Source organism: Ursus arctos, chromosome Y (assembly GCF_023065955.2).
Source record: "Ursus arctos isolate Adak ecotype North America chromosome Y, UrsArc2.0, whole genome shotgun sequence".
Lineage (NCBI taxonomy): Eukaryota > Metazoa > Chordata > Mammalia > Carnivora > Ursidae > Ursus > Ursus arctos.
Window position 1 is genome coordinate 22,313,825 of NC_079874.1, and position 18,624 is coordinate 22,332,448.

The following is an 18,624-nucleotide window of genomic DNA, read 5'->3' on the forward strand; positions in this document are numbered from 1 at the left end:
GTACATGGATATACATATATACACACACATATTTACCATATTAGCTATATATCCAAGAGATTATAGTGAAAGAACCTTATTTCATAAATTGTGGTTATTTTGTGGCAAATTTCTCTTAAGATGAGGTAAGTAGGGTTTTTTTTTAAGAAAAACTTTTTATTATATTATGTTAGTCTTAGTTTCTGATGTAATGTTCCATGCTTCATTGTTTGCATATAACACCCAGTAGGTTTTAAGGAGAAGTGTTTTTATTTGAATACATCTCCATTCTGTTTCTAGTGTGCAATGATGCACTTCTCAGAGTTGGAGATGAAAGAGAGGAAAGGTACCCTCTCAATGACCAAAGACACTGAGGTGTGCACATTTAGGTCCACTTTCTGGGAAAGGCTGAAAAGAAATGAGGACAAAAAGCCAATGTTAACAGCCCTGGAGGAGGCCATTGCTGGCCAGAAGAACAGTGAGACATGTAAGTAAACTCAAGCTGTTTGTGTGTCATGCTACGTCTTTTAGAACAGGGTGACTCAATTCTCAGAGCTAAGAGAAGTTAGGAGTATTATATTGTATTAATTTTAAATTGACAGTATTATTATAACTGCTGTTCAGTTAGTAGCTGCTGGGCTGTTCTTTCCGTCCATGGAATTAAGGCCTCATTGTCCCTTTGAATGTTGTGACATGCAGAAATGAGTCACCTAGGAACCAATTTCCTAGGACACAGTTTCTTTTCAATATAGATTTTAGTTAGTTAACATACAGTGCAATATTGGTTTCAAGAATAGAATCAATAATTCATCACTTTCATACACCACCGCATGTTCATCACAGCAAATACTCTCCTTAATACCCATCACCCATCTAGCCCATCCCCCACCCACATCCCTTCAGAAAGCTTCAGTGTGTTCTCTATAGTTAAAAGTCTCTTATGGATTCCTTCTCTCTCTTCTTTCCCCTTCCTCTATGTTCATCTGTTTTGTTTCCTGAATGCCACATATGAGTGAGATCATAAGGTATTGTCTTTCTTTGACTGACTTATTTCACTTAGCATAATACAAACGACAACGTTTCATTCTTTTTGATGTCTGAATAATATTTCATTATATAATATACCATTTATTCTTTATCCATTTACCAGTCGATTGGCATTTGGTCTCTTTCCAGAGTTTGTCTGTTGTGGACAATGCTGCTATAAACATCAGGATGCATATGCCACCTTTGGATCACAACTTCTGTATCTTTGGGGTAAACACCCAGTAGTGCAATGGCTACGTCAAAGGGTAGCTCAATTTTTAACTTTTTAAGGGACCTCCACACTGTTTTCCACAGTGGCTGTACCAACTTGCATTCTCACCAACAGTGTAGGAGGGATCCCCTTTCTCCACATCCTCGCCAATATCTATCGTTTCCTGACTTCTTAATTTTAGCCATTCTGACTGGTGTGAGGTGGTATCGCATTGTGGTTTTGATTTGTATTTCCCTGGTAATGAGCTATGTTGAGCATCTTTTCATGTGTCTGTTAGCCATCTGGATGTCTTCTTTGGAACAGTGTCTATTCATGTCTTCTGTCCTTTTCTTAATGAGTTATTTGGTTTCAGGGTGTTGAGATTAATAAGATCTGTATGCCTTTCCCTTTCTTTCTCTTCAGCTTCTCTCATTAGTGTTTTAAGTTTTCAGAGTACAGGTCTTTTACCTCTTTGGTTAGGTTTTATTGTTAGGTGCCTTATTGATTTTGGTGCAGTTGTAAATGGGATCCATTCCTTGATTTCTTTGTTGCTTCATTATTGGTGTATAGAAATGCAGAGGATTTCTGCACATCTTGATTTTATAGCATGCAAATTTGCTGAATTCCTGTATGAGTTCTACCAATTTTGTACTGGAGTCTTTCAGGTATCTACATAGAGTATCATGTTGTTGTCTGAATGCTGAAGCTATTAAGTAGTAATGGTGAGAGTGGACATCCCTGTCTTGTTTCTGCCCCTAGGGAAAGACACTCAGGTTTTCCCCACCGGGGATGATATTAGCTGTGGGTCAATTTTGTATATGGCCTTTATGATGTTGAGGTATGTTCCATCTATCTCTACTTTGTTGAGGGTTTTATTAAGAAAGGATGCTTTCTTTTGTCAAATGCTTTTCTGCACCTATTGAGGGGATACTATGGTTCCTAACCTTTTTTTTTATTAATGCAGTATATCAAGTTGATTTATTTGCTGATGTTGAACCACCCATACAGCACTGGAATATTTCTTACTTGCTCATGATGAAAAATGTTTTTTGTAAGAGTTTATCTATTTATATTTTTGAGAGAGAGAGAAATCAGAAGAGGAGCACAGGCAGGGGTACAAGCACATTCCATGCTAAGCATGGAGCCCAAAGAGGGGCTACCCTACAACCCTGAAATCATGACCCGAGTCAAAATCAAGAGTCGGACGCTTAATGGACTGAGTCACCCAGGTGCCCTGAATAATTCTTTTAATGTACTGTTGAGTTTGATTTACCATCATTTTATCGATAATTTTTGCATCCATGTCTCTCAGGGATATTGGCCTATAGTTCTCCTTTGTGGTGTTTTTTTTTTTGTTGTTTGTTTTGTTTTGGAATACAGGTCATGCTGGCCCCATAAAGGAGTTGAGAAGTGCTCCTCCCATGTATATGTTTTGGAACTGTTTCAGAAGAATAGGTATGAACTCTTCCTTAAATGTGTGGTAGAATTCCACTGGAAGCCATCCAGCCCAGGACTTATTTGTTGGGTGATACTTGATTACACATTCAATTATTTGCTGTTTGGGATGTGTTCAAATTTTCTATTCCTGTTTCAGCTTTTGTGGTTTGTATGTTTCTTGGAATTTGTCCTTTTCTTCCAAATTGCCCAGTTTTTGGTGTACACTTTTTCATGACATTCTCTTATAATTGTTTGTATATTTGTGGCATTAGTGTGGTCCCTCATCTTTTATTCATGATTTTATTTATTTGGGTTCTATCCCTTTTATTTTTGATAAGTCTGGCTAGGGATTTATCAATCCTGTTAATTCTCTCAAAGAACCATCTCCTGGTTTCATTGATTTGTTTTTTTATTCTATATCATTGATTGCTGCTCTACTCTTGATTAGTTCTCTTATCCTGCTGGATTTAGGCTTTCCTTCTGTTGTTTTCCCAGCTCCTTTAGGTGTAAGGTCAGGCTGTGTCTTGGAGACTTTGCAAGGAAGGCCTGTTTTGCTATCTCCTTCCCTCCTAGGATGGCCTTTGCTGCATCCCAAAGGTCTTAGTTTTGGTCTCTCCCATTTTTCTGTTCATTTGCTTCCATATCTTTACATTTCCATTCTGTCTGGATTTCCTGGTTGACCCATTCATTCTTTCAGAGGACATTCCTTCACCTCCATGTAGTTGTGATCCTTCCCAATGTTGTCTTGTGGTTGATGTCAAGTTTCATAGTCTTGTAGCCTGAAAATATGCATGCAAGTATTTTGGTATTTCTGTCCTGATTGAGTACTGATTTGGTGACTTGGGATGTGATCTCTTTGGAAGAACCTTCCATGGGCACTGGAAATGAAGGTGTATTCTGCTTCCTTAGTCAGAAATGCCCTGAATAGATGTGTTAAGGGCATCTGGTCCAGTGTGTCATTCAAAGCCCTTGTTTCCTTGTTCATCTTCTACTTAGATGATCTATGCTTTGCTGTAAATGGGCTGTTCACGTCCCCTACTATTATTATTAGCTTATTATCTATGAGTATCTTTAAGGTGGTGATTAATTGTGTTTACTGAGTGGCTGCTCCCATCATAATAAGGGCATATATACGTACACTTGTCAGACCTTCTTGTTGGGTAGGCCCCTTTCATGGGATATAGGGTCCTTCTCCATGTCTTCTCACAGGCTTAGTTAGGTTGAACATCTCATTTGTCTGAGAGAAGTCTCAGCTACTCTAGCTTTCTTTGGATGTCTGTTAGTGTGGCAAATGCTTCCCCACCTATCTCTGTCAATGAACAGGTGTCTTAGGGTCGGAAATGAGTATTTTGTACGACAGCTATCCACGGGTCTTGTTGCATTTGGGTTAGGTTTGGTGTGGTGTAGTGTGGTTTTTATTATTCTGATACCGTGAGTCTGTCTACCGGAGTGTTTGGGCCGTTTACATTTAAATTAATGATGGAAAGATAGGAATTTAGCATCGTTGTATAAGCTGTAAGGTCTATGTGTCTGTAGATTGTCTCTGTCCTTTTCTGGGCTTTGTGACTTTTGTTGTCTCTTTCTGCTTAATGGGTCCCCTTTACTATTTATTCTTGCAGGGCTAGTTTAGTGTTCCCAAATTCCTATCATTTTTGTTGGTTGTGGAAATTCTTTTTTTGTTAATAATAATAATAATTTTTATTATATTATGTTAGTCACCATACAGTACATCCCCGATTTCCGATGTAAGGCTCGATGATTCATTAGTTGCGTATAACACCCAGTGCACCATGCAATACGTGCCCTCCTTACTACCCATCACCAGCCTATCCCATTCCCCCATCCCCCTCCCCTCTGAAGCCCTCAGTTTGTTTCTCAGAGTACATAGTCTCTCGTGCTTCATTCCCCCTTCTGATAACCCCCCCATCTTTATCCCTTTCTTCTCCTACCGATCTTCCTACTAGTTCTTGATCTCTCCTGTTCTGAATAACAACTTGTTGGATCAAGGATCCTTGGCTGCATATGTTTCTCATTTAGCACATTGAGTCCATCATGCCAGTCCTTTACTGGCCCGCCAGGTCTCTGTGGACAGATGTGCTGCAAGCCTTCCGTGTCTAATGTTGTTGGTTCAGGACCTCTTCTTCCGAGCTACTTTCAGACTCTTCTTTCTCCTTGTCATTTGCAAGCTGCACTCTGATAGGTCATGGCGTTGCCCTATTTTTGTTGATTTTGTGGGGATTTCTCTGTGCCTCTTCGACTCAAATGCCCATTTCATTCCCTGGATTAGGGAAATTCTTAGCTATAACGCTTTTGCCCTCTTTCCACGCTCATCTTCCTCTGGGTCTCCTACAATAGGGATATTAGGTTTGTTTATGGGATGGCTGAATTCCCTAAGACAACTTTCATCATCTAATAGTCTTCTTGCCCTCTTCTTTTCGGGTTCATTTTCCCTGTAATCTCTTCTAGCTAACTGATCACTCTTTTGTTCATTCATACTTGTTTTGATGCTCTCCACTTGGTCCTGCCTCTCGGTTATAGTGTGTCCCATTTTGGCCAGACAAGATTTGAGTTGTTTTTCCTCTATGGGGACAGATTCTCTAGGGTTTTTTTTTTCAAGCCTAGAGTATATCTTTTTGACAATGGTTTCATATTCTACTTCAGACATCTGACTTATATCCACAGTGATTCAATCCCTGGCTGTGAGGACAACTTCCTGTTCTTTCTGTTGGGGTAAATTTCTCCATTGGGTCCTGTTGTCCTGAAGATGAGAGGAGAAAGGACAAGAAAAAACAAAAAACAAGAAAACAACAAGCACCAGCCACCACCACCACGGCATAAAAATCACAACAAATAAGTGTATCCCGGGAGTGTTTTGTTCTGCTTGTCCAGAGAACCTAGATTGCAAGATAAGAGAGAAGGAAAATAAATACAACGAGAAGAAACAAATCTAAAACCTGTACAGTGTCCATGAAAATGAAAATCGAAAGAGGATACACGAAAAGAATTGAAAAAAATAGCTTTTTTCAGCCGGTCCCCTGAGTCGAGCTGGATAGGTACCAGACCAGCCTAAATAACCACGGAATCAGCCTGAGACGCAGGATGATGCATCTGGATCTCTACAAATGAACATCTCCAGCGCTGAGTATTGGGGTACGAAGAGGGGAGCTGTAAACCGTGCACAGATATCGGAAGATAAACGGAAGGGGGAGGGAGCCGCCGCGTTTGGGCGCCGGGAAGCGGCAGCCACCTGCACGGGGGAGTGGGCGGACTCACAGAGGGCACCCGCGAGAGAGCGGACTGAGACCGGTGAGCCGTGAACGCGCGCCGCCAGGCATCTCCCAGAAGACCGGAATCCCGGTGTGCTCACGGGATCCAGACTGAGACCGGGAGCTCCTGGAGCGCACGCGGGGTGGCTGGCGGCTGGCGGGCCACCTGCACGGGGGAGCGGGCGGACTCGCGGTCGGCACCCACGAAACAGCAGACTGAGACCCTGAACCGGGTGCGTGCGCCACCAGGCTTCTCCCGAAACTCCGGAATCGCGGTGTGCTCACCGGGCATAGACTGAGACCGGGAGACCCGGGAGCGTGCGGGGCGGCAGGTGGCTGGTGGCATTAGAAACACAAAGGACAGAGACGCGCCGGCCCTGGAAGTGAGGGCAGGGACGCCGAGTTGGTGCGCACATCCCGGGACGCTGCAGGGTTGAGCAGCACCAACAGTAATAGAGTTAAAGTGGCCAGAACATCAGTGGAGAACGGGCCGCAATCCCTCTGTTCTGTGACAATGCAGCCTCTGCTGTTCTGACCCTCAGAAGAGGCATAGCCGGCCACCAGGGAAAGCCGCCAGAGAACAAAAGCCTGGAAATACCGGCTCAGAGAGTGCCCATCCCCATCCTCCCTCGCAGGGGACACGGAGACTCTAACCAAACAGGGTTAGCCTGAGTATCTGCGCGGCAGGCCCCTCCCCCAGAAGGCAGGCTGAAAAATCAAGAAGCTCACAACCGGAGGCCCCTGGGTGGCGCAGTCATTGAGCGCCTGTCTCCGGCTTAGGGCGTGATCCCGGCGTTCCGGAAAGAAGTCCCTCATCAGGCTCCTCCGCTGGGAGCCTGCTTCTTCCTCTCTCACTCCCATGCTTCTGTTCCATTCTTGCTGGCTGTCTGTCTCCCTCTCTCAGATAAGTAAATAAATAAAATCTTTAAAGAAGAAGCCCACATCTCTAAGATCCCTATAAAACAAGGGGCACGGCCTGGGACCCAGTCAATAATTTTGGGCTCTGGACAACCCCACAACCTCCTCTCATTAGAATGACAAGAAGGAGAAGCGCCCCCCAGCAAAGAAAAGACAGTGAGTCAGTGGCCTCTACCACAGAAGTAACGGATATGGATGTAAACAAATTATCAGAAATGGAATTCAGAGTAACAATGGTCAAGATAATGAGTAGACTTGAAAAAAGTATTCAGGAAAATGTTACTGAGAATATAGAATCCCTAAGGGCGGAAATGAGAGCGAATTTGACAGAAATTAAAAATTCTATGAGCCAAATGCAGGCAAAACTAGAGGCTCTGACGGCCAGGGTCACCGAAGTGGAGGAAAGGGTTAGTGAATTGGAGGATGGGTTAATAGAGGAAAAAATAAAAATAGAAGATGGTCTTAAAAAAATCCATGCCCACGAATGTTGGCTACGGGAGATTACTGACTCAACGAAACGATCCAATGTTAGAATCATCAGCATCCCCGAGGGGATGGAGAAAAACAGAGGTCTAGAAGAGATATTTGAACAAATTGTAGATGAAAACTTCCCTAATCTAGCAAGGGAAACAAACATTCATGTCCAAGAGGCAGAGAGGACCCCTCCCAAGCTCAACCACGACAAACCTACGCCAGGTCATGCCATAGTGCATTTCGCAAATATTAGATCCAAGGATACAGTATTGAAAGTGGCCAGGGCAAAGAAATTTCTCACATACCAAGGCAAAGGCATCAGAATTACGTCAGACCTGTCTACACAGACCTGGAATGAGAGAAAGGGTTGGGGGAGCATTTTTAAAGCTCTTTCAGAGAAAAACATGCAGCCAAGGATCCTTTATCCAGCAAGGCTGTCATTCAGAATTGATGGAGAAATAAAGACATTTCAGAATCGCCAGTCACTAACCAATTTTGTAACCACGAACCCAGCCCTACAGGAGGTATTACGGGGGGTTCTATAAAAGTAAAAAGGCCCCAAGAGTGATACAAAACAGAAAGTCACAGCCAATACAAACAAAGACTTTACTGACAACATGGCAGAATTAAAAGCATATCTCTCAGTACTCAGTCTTAACATTAATGGTTTAAAATTCTTGCTTTAAATGCCACAGGGTGGCAGATTGGATAAAAAGAAATGACCCATCCATTTGCTGTCTACAAGAGACTCATTTCGAACCCCAAGATGCATTCAGACTGAGAGTAAGGGGATGGAGTACCATCTTTCACGCAAATGGACCTCAAAAGAAAGCTGGGGTAGCAATTCTCATATCAGATAAACTGGATTTTAAACTACAGACTATAGTTAGAGATGCAGAAGGGCACTATATTATTCTTAAGGGAAGCATTCAACAAGTGGATATGACAATTATAAATATATATGCCCCCAACAGGGGAGCACCAAGATACACAGCCAACTCTTAACCAGAATAAAGAGACATATAAGTAAAAATACATTAATAGTAGGGGACCTCAACACTCCACTATCAGAAATAGACAGAACACCCTGGCAAAAACTAAGCAAAGAATCAAAGGCTTTGAATGCCATACTCGACGAGTTGGACCTCTTAGATATATATAGAACACTACACCCCAGAACCAAAGAATACTCATTCTATTCTAATGCCCATGGAACATTCTCAAGAATAGACCATGTTCTGGGACACAAAACAGGTCTCAGCCGATACCAAAAGATTGAAATTATCCCCCGCATATTCTCAGACCACAACGCTCTGAAATTGGAACTCAACCACAAGGAAAAATTTGGAAGAAACTCAAACACTTGGAGACTAAGAACCATCCTGCTCAGGAATGACTCGATAAACCAGGAAATCAAAAATCAAATTAAACAATTTATGGAGACCAATGAGAATGAAAATACAACAGTCCAAAACCTATGGGATACTGCAAAGGCAGTCGTAAGGGGGAAATACATAGCCATCCAAGCCTCACTCAAAAGAATAGAAAAATCTAAAATGCAGTTTTTATATTCTCACCTCAAGAAGCTGGAACAGCAACAGAGGGACAGGCCTAATCCACACACGAGGAAGCAGTTGACCAAAATTAAAGCTGAAATCAATCAAGCAGAAACCAGAAGTACAGTAGAGCAGATCAACAGGACTAGAAGCTGGTTCTTGGAGAGAATCAATAAAATTGACAAACCACTGGCAAGACTTATCCAAAAGAAAAGAGAAAGGACCCAGATTATTAAAATTATGAATGAAACAGGAGAGGTCACGACCAACACCATTGAAATTGGAAGGATTATTAGAAATTTTTATCAACAGCTATATGCCAATAAACTAAGCAATCTGGAAGAGATGGAATCCTTCCTGGAAACCTATAAACTACCAAGATTGAAACAGGAAGAAATTGATTTCTTAAACAGGCCAATTAATTATGAAGAAATTGAGTCAGTGATAAACAACCTTCCAAATAACAAAACTCCAGGCCCGGAAGGTTTTCCTGGGGAATTCTACCAAACATTCAAAGAAGAAATAATACCTATTCTCCTAAAGCTATTTCAAAAAATAGAAACAGAAGGAAAGCTACCAAACTCATTCTATGAGGCCAATATTACCTTGATCCCCAAACCAGGCAAAGACCCCCTCAAAAAGGAGAATTACAGACCGATCTCCCTAATGAATATGGACGCCAAAATCCTCAACAAGATACTTGCTAATAGAATCCAACAGTACATTAAAAGGATTATCCACCACGATCAAGTGGGATTCATACCTGGGATGCAAGCGTGGTTCAATATTCGCAAATCAATCAGCGTGATACATCATATCAACAAGAAAAGACTCAAGAACCATATGATCCTCTCAATCGATGCCGAAAAAGCATTTGACAAAATACAGCATCCTTTCCTGATTAAAACCCTTCAGAGTGTAGAAATAGAAGGTACATTTCTCAATCTCATAAAAGCCATCTATGAAAAGCCTACTGCAAATATTATTCTCAATGGGGAAAAGCTGGAAGCCTTTCCCTTAAGATCAGGAACAGGACAAGGATAACCACTCTCGCCACTATTATTCAACATAGTACTAGAAGTCCTTGCAACAGCAATCAGACAACAAAAAGGGATCTAAGGTATTCAAATTGGCAAAGAAGAAGTAAAAATGTCTCTCTTTGCAGATGACATGATACTCTATATGGAAAACCCAAAAGAAGCCACTCCCAAACTATTAGAAGTTATAGAGCAATTCAGTAACGTGGCGGGATACAAAAATCAATGCTCAGAAATCAGTTGCATTTTTGTACACGAATAACGAGAACGAAGAAAGAGAAATTAGGGAATCCATCCCATTTACAATAGCACCAAAAACCATACGTTACCTTGGAATTAACTTAACCAGAGACGTAAAGGACCTTTATTCTAGAAACTATAAATCACTCTTAAAAGACATTGAGGAAGACATAAAAAGATGGAAAGATATTCCATGCTCATGGATCGGAAGAATTAACATAGTTAAAATGTCCATGCTACCCAGAGCAGTCTACACTTTCAATGCTATCCCGATCAAAATACCGAGGACATTTTTCAAAGAACTGGAACAAATAGTCCTTAAAATGTATGGAACCAGAAAAGACCCCGAATCTCCAAGGAACTGTTGAAAAGGAAAAACAAAGCTGGGGGCATCACAATGCCGGATTTCGAGCTGTACTACAAAGCTGTGATCACAAAGACAGCATGGTACTGGCACAAAAACAGGCACATAGACCAATGGAACAGAATAGAGAGCCCAGAAATGGACCCTCAGCTCTTTGGGCAACTAATATTTGATAAAGCAGGAAAAAACATCCGGTGGGAAAAAGACAGTCTCTTCAATAAATGGTGCTGGGAAAATTGGACAGCTACATGCAAAAGAATGAAACTTGACCACTATCTCACACCATACACAAAAATAAACTCCAAATGGATGAAAGACCTCGATGTGAGACAGGAATCCATCAAAATTCTAGAGGAGAACATAGGCAGCAACCTCTACGACATTGGCCAAAGCAACCTTTTTCATGACACATCCCCAAAGGCAAGAGAAACAAAAGATAAAATGAATTTATGGGACTTCATCAAGATTAAAAGTTTCTGCACAGCCAAGGAAACAGTCAGAAAAACTAAGAGGCAGCCCACGGAATGGGAGAATATATTTGCAAATGACACTACAGATAAAGGACTGGTATCCAAGATCTACAAAGAACTTCTCAAACTCAATACACGAGAAACAAATAAACAAATCAAAAAATGGGCAGAAGATATGAACAGACACTTTTCCAATGAAGACATACAAATGGCTAACAGACACATGAAAAAATGTTCAAAATCATTAGCCATCAAGGAAATTCAAATCAAAACCACACTGAGATACCACCTTACGCCAGTTAGAATGGCAAAAATAGACAAGGCAAGAAACAACAAATGTTGGAGAGGATGTGGAGAAAGGGGATCCCTCCTACATTGTTGGTGGGAATGCAAGTTGGTACAGCCACTCTGGAAAACAGTGTGGAGGTCCCTTAAAAAGTTAAAAATTGAGCTACCCTATGATCCAGCCATTGCACTACTGGGTGTTTACCCCAAAGATACAGACATAGTGAAGAGAAGGGCCGTATGCACCCCAATGTTCATAGCAGCAATCTCCACAATAGCTAAATCGTGGAAGGAGCCGAGATGCCCTGCAACAGATGACTGGATTAAGAAGTTGTGGTCCATATATACAATGGAATATTACTCAGCAATCAGAAAGAACGAGTTCTCAACATTTGCTACAACATGGACGGCACTGGAGGAGATAATGCTTAGTGAAATAAGTCAAGCAGAGAAAGACAACTATCATATGATTTCTCTCATCTATGGAACATAAGAACTAGGAAGATCAGTAGGGGAAGAAAGGGATAAAGAAAGGGGGGGGTAATCAGAAGGGTGAATGAAACATGAGAGACTATGGACTATGAGAAACAAACTGAGGGCTACAGAGGGGAGGGGGGTGGGGGAATGGGATAGACCGGTGATGGGTAGTAAGGAGGGCACATATTGCATGGTGCACTGGGTGTTATACACAACTAATGAATCATCGAGCCTTACATCGAAAACCGGGGATGTACTGTATGGTGACTAACATAATATAATAAAAAATCATTATTAAAAAAAAATTAAAAAAAAAAGAATTGAAAAAAATAAACAATGAAACAACAAAAACTAAGAAAACGCATTATAGAGATGAAAACGTAAATCAAGAGAAGGAATTGAAAGAACAAGAAAGTAACTGAAAAAAGAATCACAATCCAACAAAAGCCCTAAAGTACAAAGAATGCTAGATAGTCTTTCCCCTAGAACTGAAGCTTCGCAGCTCTCTGCTCAGGAAACTTGGTGGGAGCAGTTGTGTGTGGGTTCTCCTGGGGAAGGGGCCTGTTGTGCTGATTGCCAGCTGGACTTGCCCTAGGGGAAAGGCTTGTCCAGGGTGTGGGGGAAGCAGGGCTTACTTGTGAGAGTTTCTGGACTCCAGTACTGTTTTCCTTCCTAAAGGCTTTCACCAAAGATGGGTGGGATGAAAATGGCACTGCCTCTGCTCTCCAGCCCCAGGGCTGAAAATTCTCAGCCCACCACTCTTGAGTGAGCCCTCTCAGAAGAGCAATCAATCAGACTTGTGTCCCCGGCTTTCCGTCAGGACTCTGTATTCACGTGTTGTCTGAGTCTGAGTGGTTTTGTGTTTTGGTGCTTATTTATTTATTTTCTTTCCTTCCTCCCTCCCTTCCTCCCTTCCTTCCTTCCTTCCTTCCTTCCCTCCCTCCCTCCCTCCCTCCCTCCCTCCCTCCCTCCCTCCCTTCCTTCCTTCCTTCCTTCCCTCCCTCCCTCCCTCCTTTCCTCCCTCCCTCCCTCCCTCCCTCCCTCCCTCCCTCCCTCCCTCCCTCCCTCCCTCCCTCCCTTCCTTCCTTCCTTCCTTCCTTCCTTCCTTCCTTCCTTCCTTCCTTCCTTCCTTCTTCCCCTCCCTCCCTCCCTCCCTCCCTCCATCCCTCCCTTCCTTCTTTCCTTCCTTCCTCTCTCCCTCCCTCCCTCCCTCCCTCCCTCCCTCCCTCCCTTCCTCCCTCCCTCCCTTCCTTCTTTCTTTTCTTTCTTTTCTTTCCTTCTTTCTTTCTCTCCCTTTCTTCCTTTCTTCTTTGTCATCTGCTTTGTTTTTTCTCAGGCCCTTAAGTTTCCAAAGTCCAACTTTTAGGGACTCCTGTGGGCAGACCTCCACTTCTCCTCTCTCCTCACTTCTACCTTTGGCTGGACCTGACCCATGAAAGTGGTCACAGGACAGAGCAGCACTTCCCTCTTTGTGGCAACACAGAGCACAAAGCCAGTATGTAGCCTCACTGTCCCAGCGGGTTTCCACACACCTATGCCTGAGAACAGTGCAAGACCTAGGCTCCACCCATTCTTCTGGCATCACTGGGGACCATGCTGTCACACCTGGGATTCTCCTCCAGTTGGCCTCCTGAGCACCTATATGCCAGGCACAGTGGCAGACTTCCAAAAGGCCCCAGTTTGTGCTCTACTGCTTCTAATCCTTTGCAGTAGCTTGCTCCAATAGCTTCCTTCCCCGCTGTCCTATCCACAGCTCTGTCCCTGGGCTTTCAAATCTGCACATCTCCTACCTTTCAAAACGTGGTCAGCTTTCTACTTGTAGAGTGGCACTATGTCTTTGACACTCCCCCCTTTGATTTCTCAGTTAGTCACAATGTTTTGGTAACTCCCTTCTTGTATCCGCAGGATGACACAACCATACTGTCCCCCTACTCTCGCACCAGTTGAACTCCTCAGAAACATTGTTTTCAAAAAGCATTGACCCTGAAGTTAGTAATAGTTTAATGCATTATAGAAGTCTAGTCTTTTTGGAAGGGGATTAAGAAAAGCGAGTTAACTTGAAAATACAATGGTTGGGATTTTCATTTATTCTGTGATTGAACAGTCACCTGGTTTTACTTTAGAAGTTGACAAGTGATTTGGGAGTCTCCTCAAACTTGGGAAATTCATTAATAGGAACCACCAGTGGAAGGGACCAGGAGGTGTTGGTCCCTTCCTTCTTGAACATGTAACGGTAGTCTCCTTTGTCTACTATCTGGCTGCATCAGACTAGGACGTGCTCATTTACAATGCCTCGGCTTTGGAGACTGAAGGAATTGGAAGAAGCTTGAGTCAAAATCAACAAACATTTCCCGTGCCTTTTCCGTAGGGGATCATGGTTTCAACAAGATTAACCTTTGTTGAGATGCTTTCATTACCTGCAGCAGAGGAAATTTTGTAACCCTCGAACATGTCAATACTCTGGCATTTTTTTAGTGATAAGTAGGCATGCTGGAACAGAAGTTAGTTGCTACCATGGTGACATGTAAATATTGCCACGGTGATGCTTTTGTGAGGTAGCGGTATAGTACAAGTATGATAAATTATGGGATGTGTATGTTGTGAGAGAACGCTTGTTAAACTTGAACACAGCCACAGTCATATATGCCTGGATGGTACATGACAAAGGTATATGACTTCCTGTTTCTAGAAGGGCCAAAAGTAACAACAAGGACGGCAGAACTTGATGGTTTGGAGTCCTGCATATCTTTCCTTCTCCTTTGTCAACAAGGATGACCCTGAGGGTAGTTTTTGAATTGACCTTATTTGAGAAAGTCTAAGTTGAGATATACAGCAGTGTGGCATGGAGCCCCTCTGCCCCATACCTGATAGCCTATGTGTCTTAGGCACTTCGGGGTGTTGTTCCTGGTGATAATGTTGAAGGTGATGATGATATTTAATGTCTTGGGAGAACTACACTTGGTGAATCAGGATACTTGCTATTAGGGGCAGTACTAAAAACTTCTTAATTATTGCTCATTTTTTTCTTATAGCAGCTTGGAAGGCAGTTTGGGGGAAGGTATAGATGGACCTAGCTTTGAAAAGATTGTCTTGCAAAATGGGAAGAATGCAGCTACTCTTATGTGTGGGAGAGTAATTTTACTGTATCTCAACTTTAGTAATAGAGAGTTCCTGATAATACTTCAGGTCAAGTAACCGTAGTCATCACACTGAAAGTTTCCTGAAACCAAGACAGGAGGGGACCATCTGGAAGATCATGCACAGGAGTATGTCATCCCTATCTAAGCAGCAGTGCTGACTTACTTCATAGAACTTTACCTGGTGGGAAGCCTGGAGGTGACAGAGGGATAGTTTGTTTTGTCCAGATGAGCAAAGAGCACGGGGATGAAGTCCCCAGTGAGTCACTTCTGTCAATGTCTATGAAGTAAGTCAGCACAACTCTTCCAGGTGGTTTTCAATGGGCAGGAGATGGTGACTATTGTGACAAAAATTGAGGCATATTGCATATAAATTAATTTCTCTATTAGGAAGATGCAGTGAGAGTGAAAACTTCAGCAGAAAGCCTCTGTGAGAAAGATGCCTCTGTAGAGAGGGTCGAGAGTGTCAGAGATACAGGTTGTTACATTAGACCTGCGCTTAAAATGCAAAGCCTGGATGTAGAATTTAAAATACTAGGAGTTGAGAAGGGAAAAATGAAGGGGGCAAAAACAGGGGGAGATGACGGACTGTGGACTCTGGGAAACAAACTGAGGGTTTCAGAGGAGAGGGGAGTGGGGGATGGGCTAGCCCAGTGATGAGTATTATGCGCAAACAATGAATCATGGAACACTAGTACATCTAAAACTAATGGTGTCTTCTAATGAATCATCGAACTTCACATCAGAAACCAGGGATGTACTGTATGGTGACTAACATAATACAATAAAAAAAAATGTTAAAATAAAAAATAAATAAATATAGCTTTTGCTCAAAAAAAAAAAAAACCCAAAACTAATGATGTGTTGTATGGTGACTAACTAATATAATAATAAAAATTAAAATTAAAAAATAAAATAAAATATATTTGTGCTTTGAAAAAAAAATACCAGGAGTTGAGAGATTCTTATTCTAAAGATATGTAGCAGGGAAGACACAGTGAGGTTCTGTGTTGCTTAAACAGCAATTCTGTTATGGATTTAAAAGTGTTGCTTAAACAGCAATTCTGTTATGGATTTAAAAGGCAATATGATGTCACCTAGCTAATTCTGCCTTCACCCGCCTGCTTTGAGCCAGGTGTGAAAAGAGACACTGACAATGAAGGGAATGGAGCCCTGTCTTTAGAGGGACCTTAGATACTTGCATGTAAAGAAAGGCATAAAAGAAGATTGTTAGGTGTTCAAAAGAAGAATAGTGTTCTTGTGGCTCTTCATGATGTTACTGAGGTGCTGGAGTCTCAAAGACTTCCTCCTGGTTGGGAAATGGGACCACCTCTTCAATAATGTGAGAAAAGAGGACAGAAAAGGATTTACAGTAAGGAGATTGTGTCCTGTAAAGTTGCCTATAAAGTTGTACTTTTGCATATGCTAAGAAATCTTTCCTTTGGCTTTACTAGTAAGGTTTTCTCCCCAGTGCCCTTGCTCTACCCAGATTTCCTGCCTTCCTCTGCTTCTCTGGCAGGTGTCAGCAGCAGCTTGGGCTGTAGGCTCAGAGCTCCAGAGACCTTTAGGAGAGACCATTGCTTCTGTCCATCAAGGACCTGCTTTGTTTTAGCACTATTTTTCTGCCCCTGTTTATGCATCATCTGTCCTGCGTTGCAACCCAAGTAAATATTGATGTTGTCATTTGTATACCTAACATTTGGGAGATATCTCTTCATTACATTAGTTTTCCATTTATTGACAGATGATGTTCATGCCTCATGTCTCTTCTCATCTCCTTTCTTGGTTCTGTCATGCCTCCAGTTTTAAAAATGACAAAGTTACAAGTCTGTACCGTATAGGAGGTAGGGCATATATGTTTCAACCAGTTCCACTCTTGATTTCTGCTTTAACTGATAGTTGTCTTCACCTGGCTCTCCTTTGGGGGTTTCTATTTCTGAGGATTTTGTACTTCTAATGAAAGATTCCTTGTCTTTAAAGAGAAGGGTGTTTTGGTAGCAGATTATGTTGGCTATGGCAGTCCTGTGTTCTCATGATGACCTTTGGGCCCTCATTGTCTCCTCTCCCCCAGGTGAAGATAGTGCTGCAAAGAAATACAATCTGTTGAAAGCCCTAGAGGAGAAAGATATTTCTGTGAAGTACTTCATGGACAGGTGGCCCATGAGCAAGCACGACCCTACCGTCCGACTGGACAGAAAACACAAACTATCAGATGACAGAAATCACACTGAGACCACTGTGGAAGAAATTCCAGAGGACCCTCTGCAGAAAGTGAAACAAAGATGGGTCTCCAAAGGTAAGATTTGGCTTTGGCTGCCTGCTCAGTGGCCTTTGCATGTAGACAAAGTGGATGACCATGAGTCTTGCTGCCCACCCTACACATGCACAAAGGAAATCCTATTGCAGATTCCATTCCCTTCTTGGGGAAGCCACTCACATCTGTCCTTCCCCAGTTGCAGGAGCTCAAGCTCAAACATGGCCAAAGATGAATAAGTCCTCTCCCAAGACTTGGTGACATACTCAAGCAGAGGCAGTAACCACACCCCTCCCCTCTCCCACCTCCATTAATGATGGGCAAGACAGTTGGCCCCCCTCCAAAGCAGGAAGATTTTTTTTTTAATTTGTAGTTATTTCTTCATTAGATGACTCACCTTAGAGGGAAAGGGGAGACGATTCCTCCTACCACCTAGAACAACCACACTACAGTGAGCTGACCAGACTGAAGTGTGCATTGAATTAACAGGTCTCCATCCTAAGAAGCAACACCACTTGCTACACCTTAGAAAACGGTGGAAACAACAGGTATCAACGGCAGAGAGCACACCTGGCGAGAAGGTCGAGAAGAAAATGGCTCACACAGTTCAAGGTGAGGTCACTGCCCAGGGAAATAAAAGCTCCAAGGACAAGCCTTGCAGGAAAGGGGCAGAGGCCAAAAGCAATAGAAGCTGGTCAGAAGAGTCCTTCAGGGGTGCCTGGGTGGCACAGCGGTTAAGTGTCTGCCTTCGGCTCAGGGCGTGATCCCGGCGTTCTGGGATCGAGCCCCACATCAGGCTCCTCTGCTGGGAGCCTGCTTCTTCCTCTCCCACTCCCCCTGCTTGTGTTCCCTTTCTCAGTGGCTGTCTCTCTCTCTCTCTCTCTCTCTCTCTCTCTCTCTCTCTCTCTCAAATAAATGAATGAAATCTTAAAAAAAAAAAAAAGAGTCCTTCAAACCCAGTGACAATGAACAAGATATGCAGGATTGCCTGCCTCACAACTAGAGTGTGTATCACCTGTTCTCTGTGGGAGAGAACCCATGAGGACTTGAGTAAAGTTGACTGGCTAGGATGTGGCAGGCAGGGAGGTCTTTCCTCACATCCTTTCAGCCTGCACATTTTCTTCCACAATGTACAGTGCAGAGCACGGTTGAGAGGGAAGGAGCTTCCCTTCCTGTGATACTGCCTATCAAGCCTATCACTGACTAGGAAGGGAAGTATGATGCCGGGGGCTTGCCAACACTCTCATTCCAGCCTCAGACTGAATCTGATTGCTAGGTCTGAGCACCCAGTCTGGCCGTCAGTGTGAAAGTCCTTTACCCAGGTCCAGTGAGTTTGGGTGGGAAAGCAGGAAGGGTTAGCATTTGGTCCCTTGTCCCTGGCATTTGAAAAAAAAAATTCCAGCTTGGGATTATGGGTTAACCTAATTGTTATTTGAATGTGGGATGGTTAAAACACTTTATGCTTTGAAACATAGTTCCTTTATCTTTAAAAT

General features: G+C 42.8%; 1 protein-coding gene across 1 annotated transcript in view; it reads left to right on the plus strand.

Annotated features, from left to right (window-relative positions):
• Nucleotides 1-288: 288 nt before the first annotated feature.
• LOC125282062 (BCL-6 corepressor-like) overlaps nt 289-18,624 on the plus strand; it is a 47,076-nt gene continuing 28,740 nt past the window's right edge. Inside the window, exons 1-3 of the mRNA XM_048216305.2 lie at nt 289-466; nt 16,949-17,173; nt 17,621-17,845. Coding sequence (XP_048072262.1) covers nt 289-466; nt 16,949-17,173; nt 17,621-17,845 — 628 coding nt within the window. The remainder of the gene's footprint in view (nt 467-16,948; nt 17,174-17,620; nt 17,846-18,624) is intronic.